Source organism: Heterocephalus glaber, unplaced genomic scaffold (genome assembly GCF_053883595.1).
Source record: "Heterocephalus glaber isolate CG9 unplaced genomic scaffold, H.glaber_assembly_v1.0 deba00001444, whole genome shotgun sequence".
NCBI classification, from domain to species: domain Eukaryota; kingdom Metazoa; phylum Chordata; class Mammalia; order Rodentia; family Bathyergidae; genus Heterocephalus; species Heterocephalus glaber.
Genome location: NW_028258297.1, coordinates 22387994 through 22405233, shown reverse-complemented (window position 1 = coordinate 22405233; position 17240 = coordinate 22387994). Strand labels below are relative to the sequence as shown.

Below are 17240 nucleotides of genomic sequence, written 5' to 3'. Positions count from 1 at the left end.
TCATTGCTGACCTTACTTCTCTTTCTGTAGAAGAGAAGCGGTACAGGCTGTGGATCTATCCTAGGTAAAGACACATTTCTACGTATTTAGGAAAACATTGTAGCTCCTGACTGAAAACAAAGCAAGTCTCTTACAGACTTAACAAAGATTTTCCTGTTATTCCATCATTAGCCACCTATTATTATTCTCAAAGAAAATAGAGCATTTTGTTTTGACTGGCAAAGCTTCATTTTTAAATGCTTGTCTTAGAGCATTTAACTGTTTTTCCTGTTTATCTTTTCTCTGGGAAAAGCAACATTAGGGGAAAGTAGTTGTCGATAATGATCTCAGCTTTCTTTACCAAACAGTATGGTTGTGATAATGAAACCAAAAAAAAAAAAAATGTTAAAGCAATTGTTGACAAATCGCTATATGCACTATAGTTGCCTATGGCCATTTTTGTTGATTTGGGATTTTGAAAATAGTAAAAAGTGATTTACCATCTGTTGGGGATTCTGCACTGGAAAACCCAGTCAAGAATCCAAGGAACTGCACAACATGCTCGCTGGGGTGATAACCCCACACTGCCAATGACACAGCGCTGGGATTCTTCATAGAAGTCTCCTGTAGGAAATTCATGAGACTCTTATTAAATGCAATGAAACTACTTTATCCTGCAATAAATATATTGAATACTTTGCTCTGGAGAGGAGAAATTTTGGTTATTATGAGATAATACATTTAGTCCTTTGGTCACCTAGTTACAGGGTTGCTAATGGAATATGAATAATGCTTATTTCTAATGCTATGCTGGGTAATGCTTTACTTACTGTTTAATCTTGCTGTTCCCTCAATATGGTGCACGTATATATCTTTCTAAGAGCAGAAAGAGCTGAGAAAAATAGTGATATAAGTGACTAAGAAGAAAATAGAAAGACATAGCAAAATATGATTATTTAATAGTATTCATTATTGTAAAAGTTCTTCTTGCATTTACAAGATGAATGTATGACCAAATTTATTGCTTCTGATGCTGGAGATACAGCAGGCAAGCCTGTCATCATTTGTATATCACACACACACACACACACACACACATACACACACACGGCTTCATGTAAATCCATAATTCACATACAGCCACTTACTTCAAAACCAAACTATTTATAAGCGGTATTGTTGGCATCTTGTGAGTGTAATTTTGCCACTGGCTTAAACATTTTTGTAGTGCTAGAAATTAGATCTACTTTAAATTTTTTTTTTTTTTTGGTACCGGGGATCGAACTTGGGTCCTTGTTAGATCTACTTTAGATCCACTTTGGGAATAAATGGGAATAGAATGCTTCCTTCAGAAGCTTCAAAATAAAAAGAAAATATATATATTTTTTTAAATTTTATTTTATTGGTACATTTTAGTTATACAATATAATGACATTCATCATTGGAATTTTGCACCTTTACATAATCTCTCTTGGTTCTTATTTTTCCCCCTTCCCCTGCCCTCCCTTCAAACCCTTTATCCCTCCCTATTTACGAAGACTTTGTTTCTATTCTTTCTTTTTCTCATATTAATTCCATTCCCTTCTTTCTTTTCCCCTACCCCTCCCACTTCCCCTTTCCCTTTGTTCCTTTTCTTCCTATTTCACATTATCTGTTATGCCTTTTAGTCCTTATCTACACTTTCAGTTTCTCACACTAGAGAAACTACTCAGTATATACACGTGTGTGTCCTATTTATTTCACTTAAGAGTATGGCCTCAATGTGCATACATTCAGCGATAAATATCTCTAATTTCTCATTTTTTATGGCTGAGTAGTACTCCATTTTATAAAAAACTCCACATTTTCTTTATCCAGTCTCCAGTTGATGGGCATTTGGGCTGTTCCCAAGTTTTAGCTATTACAAACTGTGCTGCTATGAACATGGGTGTACATATATCACTGTGGTATGATTCTTTTAATTCTTTGGGGAAGATCCCCAGCAGGGGAATGGCTAGGTCACATGGGAATTCCAGTCCTAGTTCTTTGAGGTATCTCCATACTGATTTCCACAGTGGTTGCACCAGTTTACACTCCCACCAGCAGTGGAGCAGGGTTCCTCTTTCCCCACAGCCCTGCCAGCATTTGTTATTGGTTGATTTCTTGATAGCAGCCATTCTTTCTGGAGTGAAGTGGAATCTCAGCGTTGTTTTCATTTACATCTCTCGAATGACCAGTGATGTTGAACATTTTTTCATGTATTTATTTGCTATTTCTACTTCTTTGTGTGAGAAATGTCTGTTCATTTCAGATGCCCATTTTTGGATTGGGTTTTTAAATTTGGGGGGGGTTGATTTTTTTTAAATTAAAAGAAAATATATTAAGCTAAAGGCTCTACAAGCCCAGGCCTAAAGATAAAACATTCAGAAAGTCCTCAAGTCTAAAATCCAGAAAGAGAGAGAAGTAGCTAATGTTTTCCAAGAGGAAGGAAAGATGCAGGCAGGAGGACACTATTGTGCACTTTTGAGAAGGAGCAAGGTGAAAAGAGAGGAAGCTTCTAAAAGAAGTCCTCCAAATATTCTCACACAAATTCAAGCCATCATTCTATGCTGTACATGTGTGGACGTTGGTACATGAATAGTCATGTAGATATGCTCAATCTAAAACTTTCTTAGAGAATTAGTCTAGGGCCACTGTTCAGTAGCGAAAGACTGGGTAAACATTGCTCCAAGGTCATTATTCCTTCGCTGTGTCTCTGAGCCAAAGCTCGTGCCTGAACTCCGCCTACATATACGACCGAGGTGACCCTTCCTGTCTCCTGGGGCCAAGCCTGTTTTAAGGATAAATAGGAAGTTGGTTTCTTGCTGTCCACAGAAAGGCTACTTTACATGATAATAAGAAAATTGCTTATGTCTGAACATTGCTCACCACAGTTTGTTTTGACAGACTTAGCGTTCAATAAATACACAGAACAACCAAAAGGACTGGTAAGTAGACGGGGCTCACACACCATAGAAGTCGTTGCTTGTTATTCTATAGCGTCTTGGCTTAATTATTCATCGATGAATTTTTAGAAAATATGTACCTTTTTGTCAATGTGGATAAAATATTGTGATTTTTCTCTTCTATATTCAGCTTCAGGTGAGAATAGACTTTGGTAAAGGGGCAGTCTGAAATGCGCAGGAAGTCTTAATTCCAAAAGAAAAGGTACGGAATTGCGTTATTTCCTTCTAGGCGACTACGGGATGGAGAGAATTAAAGCAGGTGGGAAGAGGATGGGATGGGCGAATGCCTTGCCCGCCACACACACACACACACACACACACACACACACACACACACACACACACACACCCCGCCTCATCTCTATCACAAGGCGCCCCAGTGCTACTCTTCCTTTATATTAGGGCACAGGTGGAAAGATTTCGAGGGGACAGGGAAGGCCCCCGGATTTCTCAGAGGAATCAGTGTGGAACCCCAGAGAAGTCCTGACTGGACGGTTGAGGCGGAGCCTGGGCAGGGGGCTGTCCCGCAAGAAGGGGCTGCGGGCGGACCCTGGTGGGAGGGCTGGAGGCTGCAGCCACTCTGTGGCTCCGCGGCCCGGCGCGAGCGTGTCGCCGTGGCTGGAGGGCACGGCCGGCGGGAGGCAGGGCCCCGCCTCTCCCTCGCCAAGCGGACCTCGCGCCTCCCCTGGCAGCGCAGAGCCGAGACGCAGAGCCTCGCCCACCCCAGTCCCCACCCTCTGCATCCTTAGCCGTTAAAGCGCGGCGGCGCCGGGAGGACCCCGGGCGCGGAAGAGGAACGGAGGCAGGCGCGGGGCCGGCAGGCAGCATGCGCCCGCGCGGAGCTGCCTCGGCGGCGCCCGGCGTCTGAGCCGCAGCCCGCTCGCCCGTGTGCGGAGCCCGGGTCCCCGCGCTGCGATGGGGCAGCTGCCCGGGAGGGCGCGCGGGGGCCGCCGCCTGCTGCCTCTGCTCTGGCTCTTTGTGCTGCTCAAGGTAGGGTCCCCGTCCTCGGAGGGCGCGTCCCGGCCGGCGGGGAGCGGCGCGCTGGGCAGCCGCGAAGTTCGCTTCCGCTGCGGCCGCTCTTTGTGCCCTGGGGCCGCTGATGCCCACCCCGAGGCGGGCTCCTGGGACGGAGCTTTCCTGGACACAAGGAGGCCACTTTCCCCCGCTCGCCCGCTCCCCCGGCTCCCTAACCTCTCCGCCCTGCCTCGCGGAGCCGCGGCTGCTTTGTCTAAATTCGCCTTCCGCGGGCCCCGCGCGGGCTGCGGTCCCGGGCCACGCACGCAGCGCAGCGCGGGCCGGGACGATTTGCCTTGAACGTGGGATGGGAGGTTGAGCCCGGCGGTTTCCCTCCCCGTCTGATCTCCACCCTGCGGATTCCTTGCCAAAGCTCTCCAGACTTTCTTCACTGTATTTACAGAGGACCCCAACTCTAATTTTATAAATGGGAGGGGGAAAATGTGTAACTCACTTCTTTTCGGTCCTCTTTGGAAGGAACTGCCTCAGGATTTTACTTTGGGAAAAAGGGAAAGGAAAAGCCTGTTTTGTTTTGTTTTTTTTAAATCTTAGCTTAATACCTTTATCATCTATATCTATATCTATATCTATTAAAAATCAGCTAAATGTTTGCTTGAAAGGTGGTGTGAAGTTAGGAACCAGTTATCTACCGTTCGGGACTTCAGCGGGTGTTCGTAAGCTCTGTCATTAGTCCTTTCTTGGCTTCTCCTTTTTGGAAACGGGATTGTGGACAGGTGAGCGGGAGCTAGCCTTTCAGCACCACAGCGAAGTCAACCCTAGAAACGGATGGCTGCAACACTAGCGGCTGCAAATGTTTTCTTATTAAGGAGTCACTTCTTGCTTGTATGCACCATTAATTATGAATGCCTGACAAGGATATAGTGGAACAAGACCAAAGAAATGAGAATGGCTTTGATTTTCAGTACTCTTTATCTTCATCTATCTTCATGGAAAATAGGGGAAAGTATTTCAAGGAACAATACCAAGAGTATATAAGTAAAACTATAAATTCTATTTAATATGTTTTAAGTATTTTGTTAAGTTGTGGATAAACATTTTATCTTAAAATCTGGCAAATAGTAAGTTCAGTTGTGTTTTCCCTCTAGGAGGTGGCTCTTTACTACACATGACAAATAGACTTGCTAGGGTTTTTATTATTAGTATTTCCCTATGTCAAACTGCCACCAATATTCAATCTATACAACACTCTTTATGAAATTAAATGAGAAAGTGAGCCACCGTAGGTTACTGAATAACAGCTAAGACTTACACATCCACTCTGTAACATAGGTTCCAGACCTCTGGAACAGCTGCAGGTTTTTCCTTGAGTTCTTCGGAATGGATGAGAACTCCAGAAATGGCATGCTTAGTTTTGGAGTAGGGCTTGAGTGCTGCAAAGAAGATGTAGAAAAAAATATGGCAGAAGGTTGAAGTCAAAAGTCAATAATGGAATGAGAAAATGTAGTCATTTATGGCATAATGGTCATCTTAGCGGCTGTAATAAAAGTTCGCCCTGTTTCACATAATGAGTATATTTCTTAAAGTTTGAAGGTAAATGTCAATTATAGTAAACTCCATAATATAGTAAATCCATCAACAGACCTCGTCATCTAAAGAAATGTTACTGTAATTAGACAGTTTTTAAACTTTATTTTATGTAAGTGCAATATTTCTTTCATCTTAATGTAAGATATAGAGGAATGATGTATTTATATATAAATATACAGAATACTCAGTATGTGCCAGTCTTCCAAGTATTTTGTGTTATTTAATTTAGTCTTGTTTTGTTATACTTACCAAGTGATGTTCAAAGTGGTAAACTGTACACATAGTATAACATCTTACATTTTAGAGGTTATTATATTACATGGCGCATTGGACATATAGTAAAACTTTTTATAATTTGGAGATACTTTGGATTTCAAATTCCCTGAATAAGTGCCAGTCAAATAGACCTAACTGTACAAGAACATTTAAAAAGTACAGTATTAAACACCAAATTATCAACTGAATCTCAGTGATAAAAATCTTCCTTAAAGAAGATGTGTGCTGAGTCAGAAACAAGCTATTCCTCAAACTCTCCCTCAGAAATATCCATAGTTTTCATTATGGCCAACCATTTTTTTCATATGGATATCCAGCACTGGATTCCTAAGGATTGTCAGTCAAAGAAATTCAATTCTGGGGTTAACTTATAGTTTTACATTTTCCACGATTCAGAAATGAGCGGCTGGATATAACAGCGAGAAAGTGGAAATGTTTAAATCTGTGAATGGCTAAAACCAGTTTTACTGAGGGAACCTAAATGTCACAGACATAGAAGGTTTTGTGCATCATTCTTCATTCATGGTTTGGTTGTTGCATATTTAGTCACCTTGCATTATCTAATACTATCCGATGTACATTATGAGGCTAATGGCTGCATAATCAAAGTTGCATAGGCACAATGTTGGTGAAGAAACTTTTAATTTCATTTCAATATTGATGGTATATTTATAAAATGAGAAACAAAAATGGAGCCCTATGAAATAGGAGCCTACCAATCTCAGAGTCTTCCATCTAGGAATGCAAATGGAGTATTTATCTACTGAGTCTTTCTCTTGTGCATTTTCTCATAATGCCCAGTGAGAACAAAGTCACCTTCTTTGCCTTTTCTAACTTTACTGACCTCTCCCAGGAAATGGCTTCCTGCATCCATTCACTCAATGCCAGTTCTTTGTCAACTAAGATGGAAGTTGTAAAATATGACATCATAGAAGTCTGCTTTTCCTGAAATGTTAACTATTAATGATGAACTGGAATGTTCCCCAAATTGATAGGCTTGGATGTCATTTGATCTTCTTTCTTTCTTCATCGCCTCTCTGTATTTCCTTATTTCAGCCCTTGCCTAAGATGTCATCAAAGAACATTAACATTGAAAGGGGCCTGAACATTGTATTTTTAAAAAGAGGTTCTTGTTTAAGTCTATAAAGCATGAATGTTATGATACTGGTCATATTACTCTTTTCCTAGGTGAAATATCCACTTTTCAAAGTCTGTCTTTTTTCCGCTTCTTTGGGTTTCTTTCTCCTGTGTGTGTGTTGGGATGGGGGGAGGAGAAAGGTCCCTCTTTCCTTCACATTACAATCCTATACTCAACAGTGATGTCAAATGACCATCATCCTTTGCTTTTTCTGGAGGAACCTAGACTATCTTCCTCCCAATGAAGTTTGCTGCCCATAACTCCTAATCAACCAACTCCATTGATAACTGATGTTGTCAGACTTTTAGAGGAACACTTTTACCTGTGACATCCCCAGGAAATTGGAGAAGGCTCAGTGGCTGTGCTTTTATAACTGCTGGCATGATAATCCTCCCCACTCTGGGCACATATCTGCTTTAGTTCTTTGTTGTAGGAAAGACTATTGTCTTGTGAAAAAAAATTCACACTATCCTTCTGCCTTGCTTTTGCCCAAAGAAAATGCTGATCCAAATGCATAAGTGATAAAAGACAATACAAGATTTGTACTTCAAAATGTAGTACTGTTTCTAGTGTCTAAATATCCAACTTCAAAGTGTTTAAATTTTTAGTATATTGACTCCCAAGTCTTATAAATAACATTCCAGTTTGAGTCTTAAGGGTTTGCAAAGGATCTTGAGTGTTGGATATATTTGGTGCACCTGAATAAAACATTGTAGTTGGTAGCAGAGTGGCACAATAAAAGATCTGACAACAATGACCACACATATCTATTTTTAAGTTTTTTCTCAGTTTACTGGATTCAGGTATAATGTTCTAGTGATGTTCATTCTCAGAACAGCCCAACGCAATGATGAGGTTTACTGTAAAACACTTAGTGTTTTCATTTAATTACTCCAACTATGTCATAAGTATTTTTTGAAGCAAAACATTTACTGGTACATTTTAGATTTACATAATGATAACATTCATCATAGGGAATTTGTGCCTGTACATGGTATATCTTGCTTCTTCTTTTTTCCTATCCCCCCTTCCTTCAACCTCTCTTCCCTTCCTTATTTACAAAAGCTTCGTTTCCATTTTTTCCTTCTATTCAGTTCTTTTGAAGTAAAGAAATGTCTATTATAATTTTATTTCTTGTATTATACCTAGTATCTGGTGTTAGTATTATGTTAAAAATTTAACAAATAGGGTGAAAGTGTCCTGCATTATATTCATAGCTTCTGACTGAGAATTGTGAAATATTGTAATATTGACTTGTGAATATATCTTTAAAGAAAACATGAGGTAACTGTCATTATGTGAGTGTACTCATTATACTAAAACTCATACTCATTATAGTAAAAAAAGTTACCAATTTACACTAATAGCGCATTAACACCATATATCAAAATACTGATGTGTTTCCCCCCGCCAAGATGTAATACTTCCAGTTGTTCATTTCAGTTGTTCATTTATTCATCAATGCTGCCTTATCTGCTGTTTGGTGTCACCAATTAAAAAGTAGCCACTCACATCCTGGGACAAATGATTCCCTTACCGGATCTGTAATCTACAACTTCAGCCAATATCCAGATATGCACAATGTTGTTGGTTTCTCTTTCACATCACTACTGTAAATCCACTATCATCCAGAACTGACCATAATTTCTGCATTCCTAGTGGTAGAAGACCTTCTAATTTTTGCCAGAAATTGCCCTCAAAAGACAATCCCTTTTCTATAATCTGGTCTTGGTTATATTGAGGCTGATGTTTACTCCAGAGTCATAATCCTATGACTTTAAGAACCTTTCTATAGTGCCATAGGAGACCCATTGATTTCAACATTTTCTGCTTAAATAAATGAGAACTTCTTTGTGCAAAAGTGTCATTGATTTCAGGAGCCAAGCCAAAGTAATGTGGCCCGAGTAACTGAACAAGAGTGCAGATGAAGTGGATGAGGCATGAGGCACAGTCTCAACCTGGCACCTGCTGTCATAGCTACCCAGCTGGCTCCGTATGCTTCCTCCTAGCCATGAAGAAGAGTGTGTACAAGAACCTTACATGTCTTTTATGTTATCTGTGGTCACTCTGACTGCTCCCAGTGTTTTCCTTCCCAAGCTTATCCCAGGGCTCCAGAAGACCAGCCTTTACATTTTCTCCCTCTGCCCATAGTAATTTCAAGTTTATTTCTATAAGTTGCACTGTATCTATCCCTAGTCAAAAAATCATCCTCAACACGTTGGAATCTAGTTCTCCAGCAAAAGATTTCTTCTTTCATTAGGCACTGTAGGTGCTTAAAAACCAGCTCCTTTTCCTTCTGTAGTTTAAAACCAAACAAATAGATACTGTTTAAGACATGGTTGAAGAGACTTCTTTCAAAAAAATTAAGTTTATTGGTGCATTTTAGGTATACATTATGATGACATTCATCATTGGGAATTTGTACTGCTACATGATGTATCTTGGTTCTCCTTTTTTCCCCATTCCCCTGCCCTCCCTTCCACCCCACCCCTCCCTATTTGCAAAGACTTTGTTTCCATTTTTTCCTTCTTTTCTCATCATTTTTTTCTTTCCTTTCCTTTCCCCTACCCCCCCCCCCACCACACACACACACTTCCCCTTCCCCTTTGGACTTTTTCTCTTTATTTCACATTATCTATTATATATTTTGGTCCTCATTTACACTTTCAGTTTCTCACACTAGGGAACTATTTGGTATTCACACATGTGTGTCCTATTTATTTCACTTTAGAGTTATGGCCTCAATGTTCATACATTTAGCTATAAATGTCTCTAGGTTATCATTTTTTTATGGCTGAGAAGCACTGCATTTTATGTATTTACTTTTTTATTTTGGTACCAGGGATCAAACTCAGGACCTTGTGCTCATTAGGCAGGTGGTGGCTTAGGTATTACAAGCTGTGCTGCTATGAACATGGGTGCACATATATTGCTGTGGTATGATTCTTTTAATTCTTTGGGGAAGATCCCTAGCAGGGGAATAGTGGGGTCGAATGGGACTTCCAGTCCTAGTTTTTTGAGGTATCTCCATACTGATTTCCACGGTGTTTGCACCAGCCTACACTCCCACCAGCAGTGGAGGAGGATTCTTCTTTCCCCACAGCCCTGCCAGCATTTGTTATTGGTTGACTTCATGATAGCAGCCATTCTTTCTGGAGTGAGGTGGAATCTCAGCATTGTTTTCATTTGCATCTCTCAAATGACCAGTGATGTTGAACATTTTTTCATATGTTTATTTGCTATTTCTACTTCTTTGTGTGAGAAATGTCTGTTCATTTCAGATGCCCATGTTTGGATTGAGTCTTTAAATGTGGGAGGTCTGATTTGTTTAAGTTCTTTATATATTCTAGATAGTAGACCTTTGTCTGAGGAACGGCAGGTGGAAATTTTTCCCACATTGTGGTTTGTCTTTTCACACTGTTGGTGGTTTCTCTTGCTGTGCAGAAGCTTTTTAGTAAGAAGAGACCCCACTTGTTGATTGTTTGTGCTGAAGAGAAATGCTGTGAATTTGCTTCTTTTCTAACAAAACTATTCCTATCTAAAACTAAATTAAAAACAAATGAGCTGGGGATTTAGCTCAGCGGCACAGCGCCTGCCTGGCAAGTGTGAGGTCCTGAGTTCAAGCCCTGGTACCAAAAAAACAAAAACAAAAATTAAACAAATGAACCTATCTTTATACATTTTTATTAGCAAATTTTAAATGTAGGACCACTATTTATCTAAAATGTTGGGTCCAAAATCAGTTCATAATAATATCTATATAAGTTTCTAATGATGCATCTTTCCTTTTGTGTGTTGTCTCATTTAGCTGTTTTCAGGTAACTGACACTCTTGTTTTGTTCTGTTTTTGTCCTTCTGACCACTGATTTTTTTTAAATCAGTGATTTGTACATTGGTAAGAAAATATTATCATGAATCTACAATGCTTTTTAAATACTGTTCCTTCATTATTACCCCCTATATACCAAATTAAGTACAGAGAGATGTCTGTCCTTGGTTCTCTTTACCCTTAACCAAACCAGAAACCAACTATGGGCTGGTATCGTGATCCACATTGTCATTCTCTCTCTATTGTACCACCAGGAGATTGTGGCTGGCATGTACAAACTGTCAGAAAATTCCAAGTTCTAAAGAATTCCAAAGTACCCTTGAAATCTTTGTTCTTATCTGAAGTTTAGCTCCTAACTCCTTGTACTTAATTTCTAAATATAGATTTTATTTTGATTATTTGTAGCATTTCTGCTTTTGGAACCTGGCTTTAATTTCTAGCTAATCTCTCCTTGTTCTTTAGTTTACTTAAAAGAGCATTGTTGGCTGACCAATCTTTTCCCAAAGCCAAGATGGTAACATTGAGAAATTACTTTTTTTCCTCAATACTAAGTCTGTCTTTTGGATTTCAGGATAATGATTTACTGCCCAATACTATTCAGTCAATCAAATATTTATTGAGCATTTATTTATTATGCACCAGGAATTAAACTAGATGTTGCAGGTACATAAATGGATAACATTCAGTTGAATCCTAGCAATAACATAGTGAGAACATAGTCACAGGGAAAAAAAAGTATTAAAATGTGGTCAGATATTTTTAAGTACAAAGAAAATATAAGGGTTTTAGTAGAAAGCACTTAACTACCAAGTGGTTTAAGATAATGCATGATTTCAACCCTAAGCACAGGCATTTCATTTTGCAGCATGGACAGTGCGTTTAACATGCTGAATAACTTTAAAGTCATCACCAAAATGTTAGTATATATGCCCCTAAAGCCTAGATTATCAAGATTTTTTCAAGATTTTTAAATGATTAAAATATGAAAAAAGGCTTAAAATAAATACTATCACTGAGTTGAAAAGTATTACATGATCTTATAATACACTAATCTATTACCATAGTCTATGATTGTAATCAGAATGTGCTGAAGTTTAGGTCAACTGTAATTTTTTTCTACAACTTTATTTCCAAATCAGAGCCAGAAATAGGGGAGAAATTGGGATGAAATTACGTATCCTTTCACATACATGACTGAAAGAAATTTTTCCCACCACTCCATGACTTTATGATAAGGAAAATTCCATCCAAAGAGTTTAAAAGTAATGTTAATAATTCCTCAATGAGTGAATTATTTTATTAAATTTAATAATTTTCTTTATATGAAACCTAAATTTCTGGAAATGCCGGAAAAAAAAAATATATATATATATACACATAAGTCTCTTTCTGTCCCTGGAGTGGTTTCATGTGGATTAATCTTGCCATACACCATTATTTCTCTAAGATAATCCAGAAATTTCCAACTTAAGTTGGTGATTAATAAAGTAGATTTTCTAGTAACATTGCTATGACATTTCAATTTACTTTTATATTTACTGAGAACTAAACTTTAATCACAAAACTGAGTGTTCTTACCAAATACCACAAAGTTGTGTTTACAAGAGTAAGTGCCAATATCAGCAGTAGAAAAAAATACACTTTATTTGAATATATGTAAAATTCTTAGATTTTTCTTTATCTAGGAAGGAAAACTGGTTTCTAAAGTTTCTGAATCTTAACTTGATTAATAAGGTGAATAATGAGAGGCTAAGGGAATTGTATATTGTCTGTAATGAATAAAACATTGAGTTCTGTGGTTCTCCTTCAAAGGATTATAGGGAAAACAGGTAATTATACATTGAAATGCATTGGTACAGTACTGTTATTTACATATAAATATGTGATGCAGTGTGGCCAAGTTTATTTTGAATTATCATTGGGAATTTTCTCTGCTATTTTCCCTAACCATGTTATACTTTTTATTACTGTCTCAGAAATGACTATCAGTCTTACTCAAAATGGTTAGATTCTTGGGATTTGTAATATGGAAATTCTCATATGGTCAGAGCCTTGGTAAAATTATTGCAAGGTTTAAGAACTAAATACTTTGGATTTATTCTGAAAATCACACTTAGGAGGTTTGGTTTGGTTTTGTTTTTAATTAGCAAAATCTGCTCAAACTCAGCCACCCTTTGAGAGCCCAAGGTTGCTTCTTTAGAATCCCTTTTTATGCATTTGGTACTAATAAGAGACACCTGTGTCTTAAAACTTTTTTTTTTCATCTGTGTACAATTACCCTGCTAGTTTCAATTGCTTGATTGATGCAGCTTCTTTCTTTCTGAAGGTTCTTTGAGAACCCAGTAGGAATCTTTCTATTGAAATTCTTGTTACTATACTTGAGGTCTTCACTTAGCCTTTTTGCTCTATGGCTTCTTGTTGTTCTGAAGTAGGAAATTCTTAGATTTGAAATCTATTAAGTCTGAATCAGATGTGCATCTTCTTAAATGATAATTTCACAATAACATATTAAGAGCTGGGAAACTAATGTATGTTTATCATGGAAAAAGTATAAAATGCAATAGATTAAAAAAGAAGAAAGTAGTCTATATTTTATGACACTATGTCATAGGTCTTTGAGTCAGTTGTATGCAATTCCCAGATGAATTTTTATTAATGAAGGACATAGAAAATTATAAATACTGACAATAACCATGAAGTGTATGGGTATGGGAAGCTGCTTACCAAGAGGATCGTCTCCTATATGTGTACCTTCCATTAGTGTGAATAGTTAAGAATGAATCGCATAGAAAGGCTTTAAGATACTGCATTGATAGGTATTTATTTCCAACTTTTCCACAGTTAAATATTATGCATAAGAAACTTGAGAATATGGGATTTCTATCTTTTAAAAAATGACATAGGACTGAATTCTGGCTGTGCTCCTTGCTAGCTGTGAGCTATCTGGCAGTATACTGACCTTTCCATGGAAGACAAATTACAGTGGCTGCCTTCAGTGGCCAAGTTGGCCATTTCTCCATCCCCAGTTGCTTTCCTGCTATCCAGGGAAGAAAATGACTCTTCCTTTTTGATCCAGATGGTTTGAAGGGGGGGATACTGTCCTCCTACTTGACTTCAATGCCCTGAGCAGAGTAATCAGCCTAGGGGTGAAGACCCTGACTAAGCTAAGCTCATTGGAGGACCTCATTCCATTGAGCAATGTCTTGGAGACTGGCATGGTGATCTAAGCCAGAATAGTTAGCTTCTAGCCCTAAATTCTTTTCAAACTATCAGTGGTTGTAGAGCTTTGACATGAGCTCAAACATACAGAGCTTGGAAGTTGTCCTTGGCCATAACACTGACAGGAAGAAAGCAGGAGGCAAGCAGAGTTGAGCTTCAGCTACACTCTCCTTCACTGCAAGAAGACCATCTCATGTCTCAGAGCCACTCACCAGCTGCACAGAACAATCACCAAGCAGCCATCTACTAAACTTCAGCCCCGAAAGAGCTGAATAGGCATGACAGTGACGTTTGGTGTCACTAAGCAATCTGAATGTGATATAAGTTATCATACCAACTCGGATCATTATCCCAGGACAGCAGACACAAATCGACCTGTTCTAGGAAACCCAGGACAGAGAGCTTCTTTTCCTGAATATGCTAACAAACATGTTTTATGCCATGTGTAGTCATCAGCCCCTCACCCATGTCACTCATCTCTGAATCTCTCTTCCCTAAACAAGAACTACCTGTGTAAGGGAAATTGTGTTTATCTTTAGCTAAAACTAAAACCTGTGCACAAATGTTCATAAACATTTACTTCTGTTAACCAGACATGGCAGGCAACCAAAGTGTTCTTCAGTGTGTGAATGGTTCAAAAGCCATGGCACCTCCATACCATGTAATGCTAGTTGGCAATAAGCAGAAGTGAACTCCTGATACTCACAGCAATTTAATTAAACCTTAAGAAAATTATGCTGAATAAACATACAAAAAATGTTCAACGTCACTGGTCATTCAAGAGATTCAAATGAAAACAACACTGAGATTCTACCTCACCCAAGAAAGAATGGCTGCTATCATGAAATCAACCAATAACAAATGCTAGTGGAGCTGTGGGGAAAGAGGAAAACTGCTCCACTGCTGGTGGGAGTGCAGACTGGTGCAACCACTGTGGAAATCAGTATGGAGAAAAAATCTAGAATTAAAGATCCATTTGACCCAGCTATTCCCCTGCTGGGCATCTTCCCCAAAGAATTAAAAGAATCGTACCACAGCGATATATGTGCACCCATGTTCATAGCAGCACAATTTGTAATAGTTAAAACTTGGAAACATCCCAATTGCCCATCAAGTGGAGACTGGATAAAGAAAATGTGGTTTTTAAAAAAATAAAACGGAGTACTACTCAGCCATAAAAAATGAGAAATTAGAGAGATTTATAGCTAAATGGATGCACATTGAGGCAATACTCTTCAGTGAAATAAATAGGACACACTTGTGTAAATACCGAATAGTTTCTCTAGTGTGAGAAACTGAAAGTGTAAATAAGGACTAAAAGGTATAGTAGATAATGTGAAATGGAAGAAAAGGGACAAAGGGAAAGGGGAAGTGGGAGGGGTAGGGGAAAGGAAAGAAAGGAATGGAATTAATAGGAGAAAATGAAAAAATGGAAACAAAGTCTTTGTAAATAGGGAGTGGTGGAGGGTTTGAAGGGAGGGCAGGGGAAGGGGGAAAAAATAAGAACCAAGAGAGATTATGTAAAGGTGCAAATTTCCAATGATGAATGTCATTATATTGCATACCTAAAATGTACCAATAAAATTAATTAAAAAATTATGCTACATGAAAAAGCCAATCTCAAAAGGCTGCATATTATGAGATTCCACTTATATAATATTTTCAAAATAACTAAGTTATAGGGCTGGAGAACAAATTCAGATTCCCTAGGATTAGGGATTGGGGAATGGAAAGGAGATATATGTGGCTATAAAGGGGAAGGACTGGAGATTAGTAATAATAATGTGACACTTATGTATCTTGGTCATAGTAGAAATTACCTTAAGTTTTACTTGTGATAAAATTGTAAGATCTGTATACACACACACACACACACAAACACACAAACAAGCACATATACAATTGGCAAAATCTGAATGAGTTCTATGATCACTTTCAGAGTTTGGGTATTTCCTTGTTTTGATAGGCAAGATTCCAGCATTGAGAAAGGCAAGTTGAAGGGTACATGGACCTTCCTGTACATTTTTTTGCAAATTCCTATCATTTTTCAAAGTCTATAATTACTTCAAAGGAAAAAATTTTAAAATTATTGCTTATTTTATGTTGTTCTCTGTGAGGGGGCACTCTGTGAAGTATTTAAATTATAGTCTGTGGCTTATAAGTATTGTCTCAGAAAGACAATAATTCAGAAACTAAGGATATCTAAGAAAATTGAAATAATTTCAGAAATATACAAAATATACAAAAATCTTAGTAAACCACTAATAGCCACAAACTCAAATTTATTATGTGGCAGGTTATATATTGAGCTCTATTGTTAAGAAATTTATCTCATAAATTCTTTTTTTTTTTCTTTTGGTACCAGGGATCAAACTCGGGTCCTTGTGCTTGCAAGGCAGGCGGCGGAACCACTGAGCTAAATCCCTGGCCTTTATCTCATGAATTCTTAAAGGGACCAAGTGTTAGGCATGCCCATTCATAATCACCACAGAACCAACAATTCAAGACACATCCTAATGAGTTTTGGAAGAATCAGATAAAAATAGAGTCATGGAAATTACCATTGTAGGAGCAAAACACAAAACAAATTATTGATTGAGCAAGCAATATTCTTCCATACTTTTAGTAATTATTAAATAGCATATCTGGAAATAATATGAAATAAATTGGAACAAAATAGTATAAGCCTACAAGTTTTGAGTAAAATGAGGAGGATGGATGGAGGATTTATGAGGATGAGTACGTGCTTAAACATTTCAATCAGTCAATCATCAAATATGGGTTAAATTATACGTATATAAAGAGCAACGTGTTCATCATTTTCAAGAGTGTAACACAAAATTCCGTCCCCTAGAAAGTCCATGATATAAGAGAGAATAATATGAGCACGGCAATATGTGACCTAATATTGTAAGAGAATCCCTGAAGTGGTAACCTATGAATTTTCAAGTAAGTGAGAGACCTAGAGTCAAACAAATGTCTTCGTATTCAGGCAAAGGAGGAAGTAGTTGGGCTTCCAGGTATTAGTTTCATGAAGGAAGACAAATTTTCATTTAAGTCTTATCCAGTAGTCTATAAGACAGATAGAATGAGTTAAGGACAACCTTTTAGATTGGAGGAACCAAGTAACAGTAGCAGAAACATGAGAAAATGTGGATCTTTTAATGAACTTGAGTGAAATATTGTGGATGGATTCGAGTCCTGAGAAGTAGTTGGAAGTGAAATTGTAAAGGTGATTTTGCCTAACCATGAG

At 38.2% G+C, this 17240-nt stretch overlaps 1 protein-coding gene across 3 annotated transcripts in view; it reads left to right on the top strand.

Annotated features, from left to right (window-relative positions):
- Nucleotides 1–3827: 3827 nt before the first annotated feature.
- Ptpro (protein tyrosine phosphatase receptor type O) overlaps nt 3828–17240 on the top strand; it is a 249838-nt gene continuing 236425 nt past the window's right edge. The window contains exon 1 of one of the 3 annotated variants that reach the window (XM_004845822.4): nt 3828–3953. In XM_004845822.4, coding sequence (XP_004845879.2) covers nt 3879–3953 — 75 coding nt within the window. In that variant the 5' untranslated portion in view covers nt 3828–3878. The remainder of the gene's footprint in view (nt 3954–17240) is intronic. The other 2 variants (XM_021259146.2, XM_087214061.1) reach the window with 2 other exon arrangements.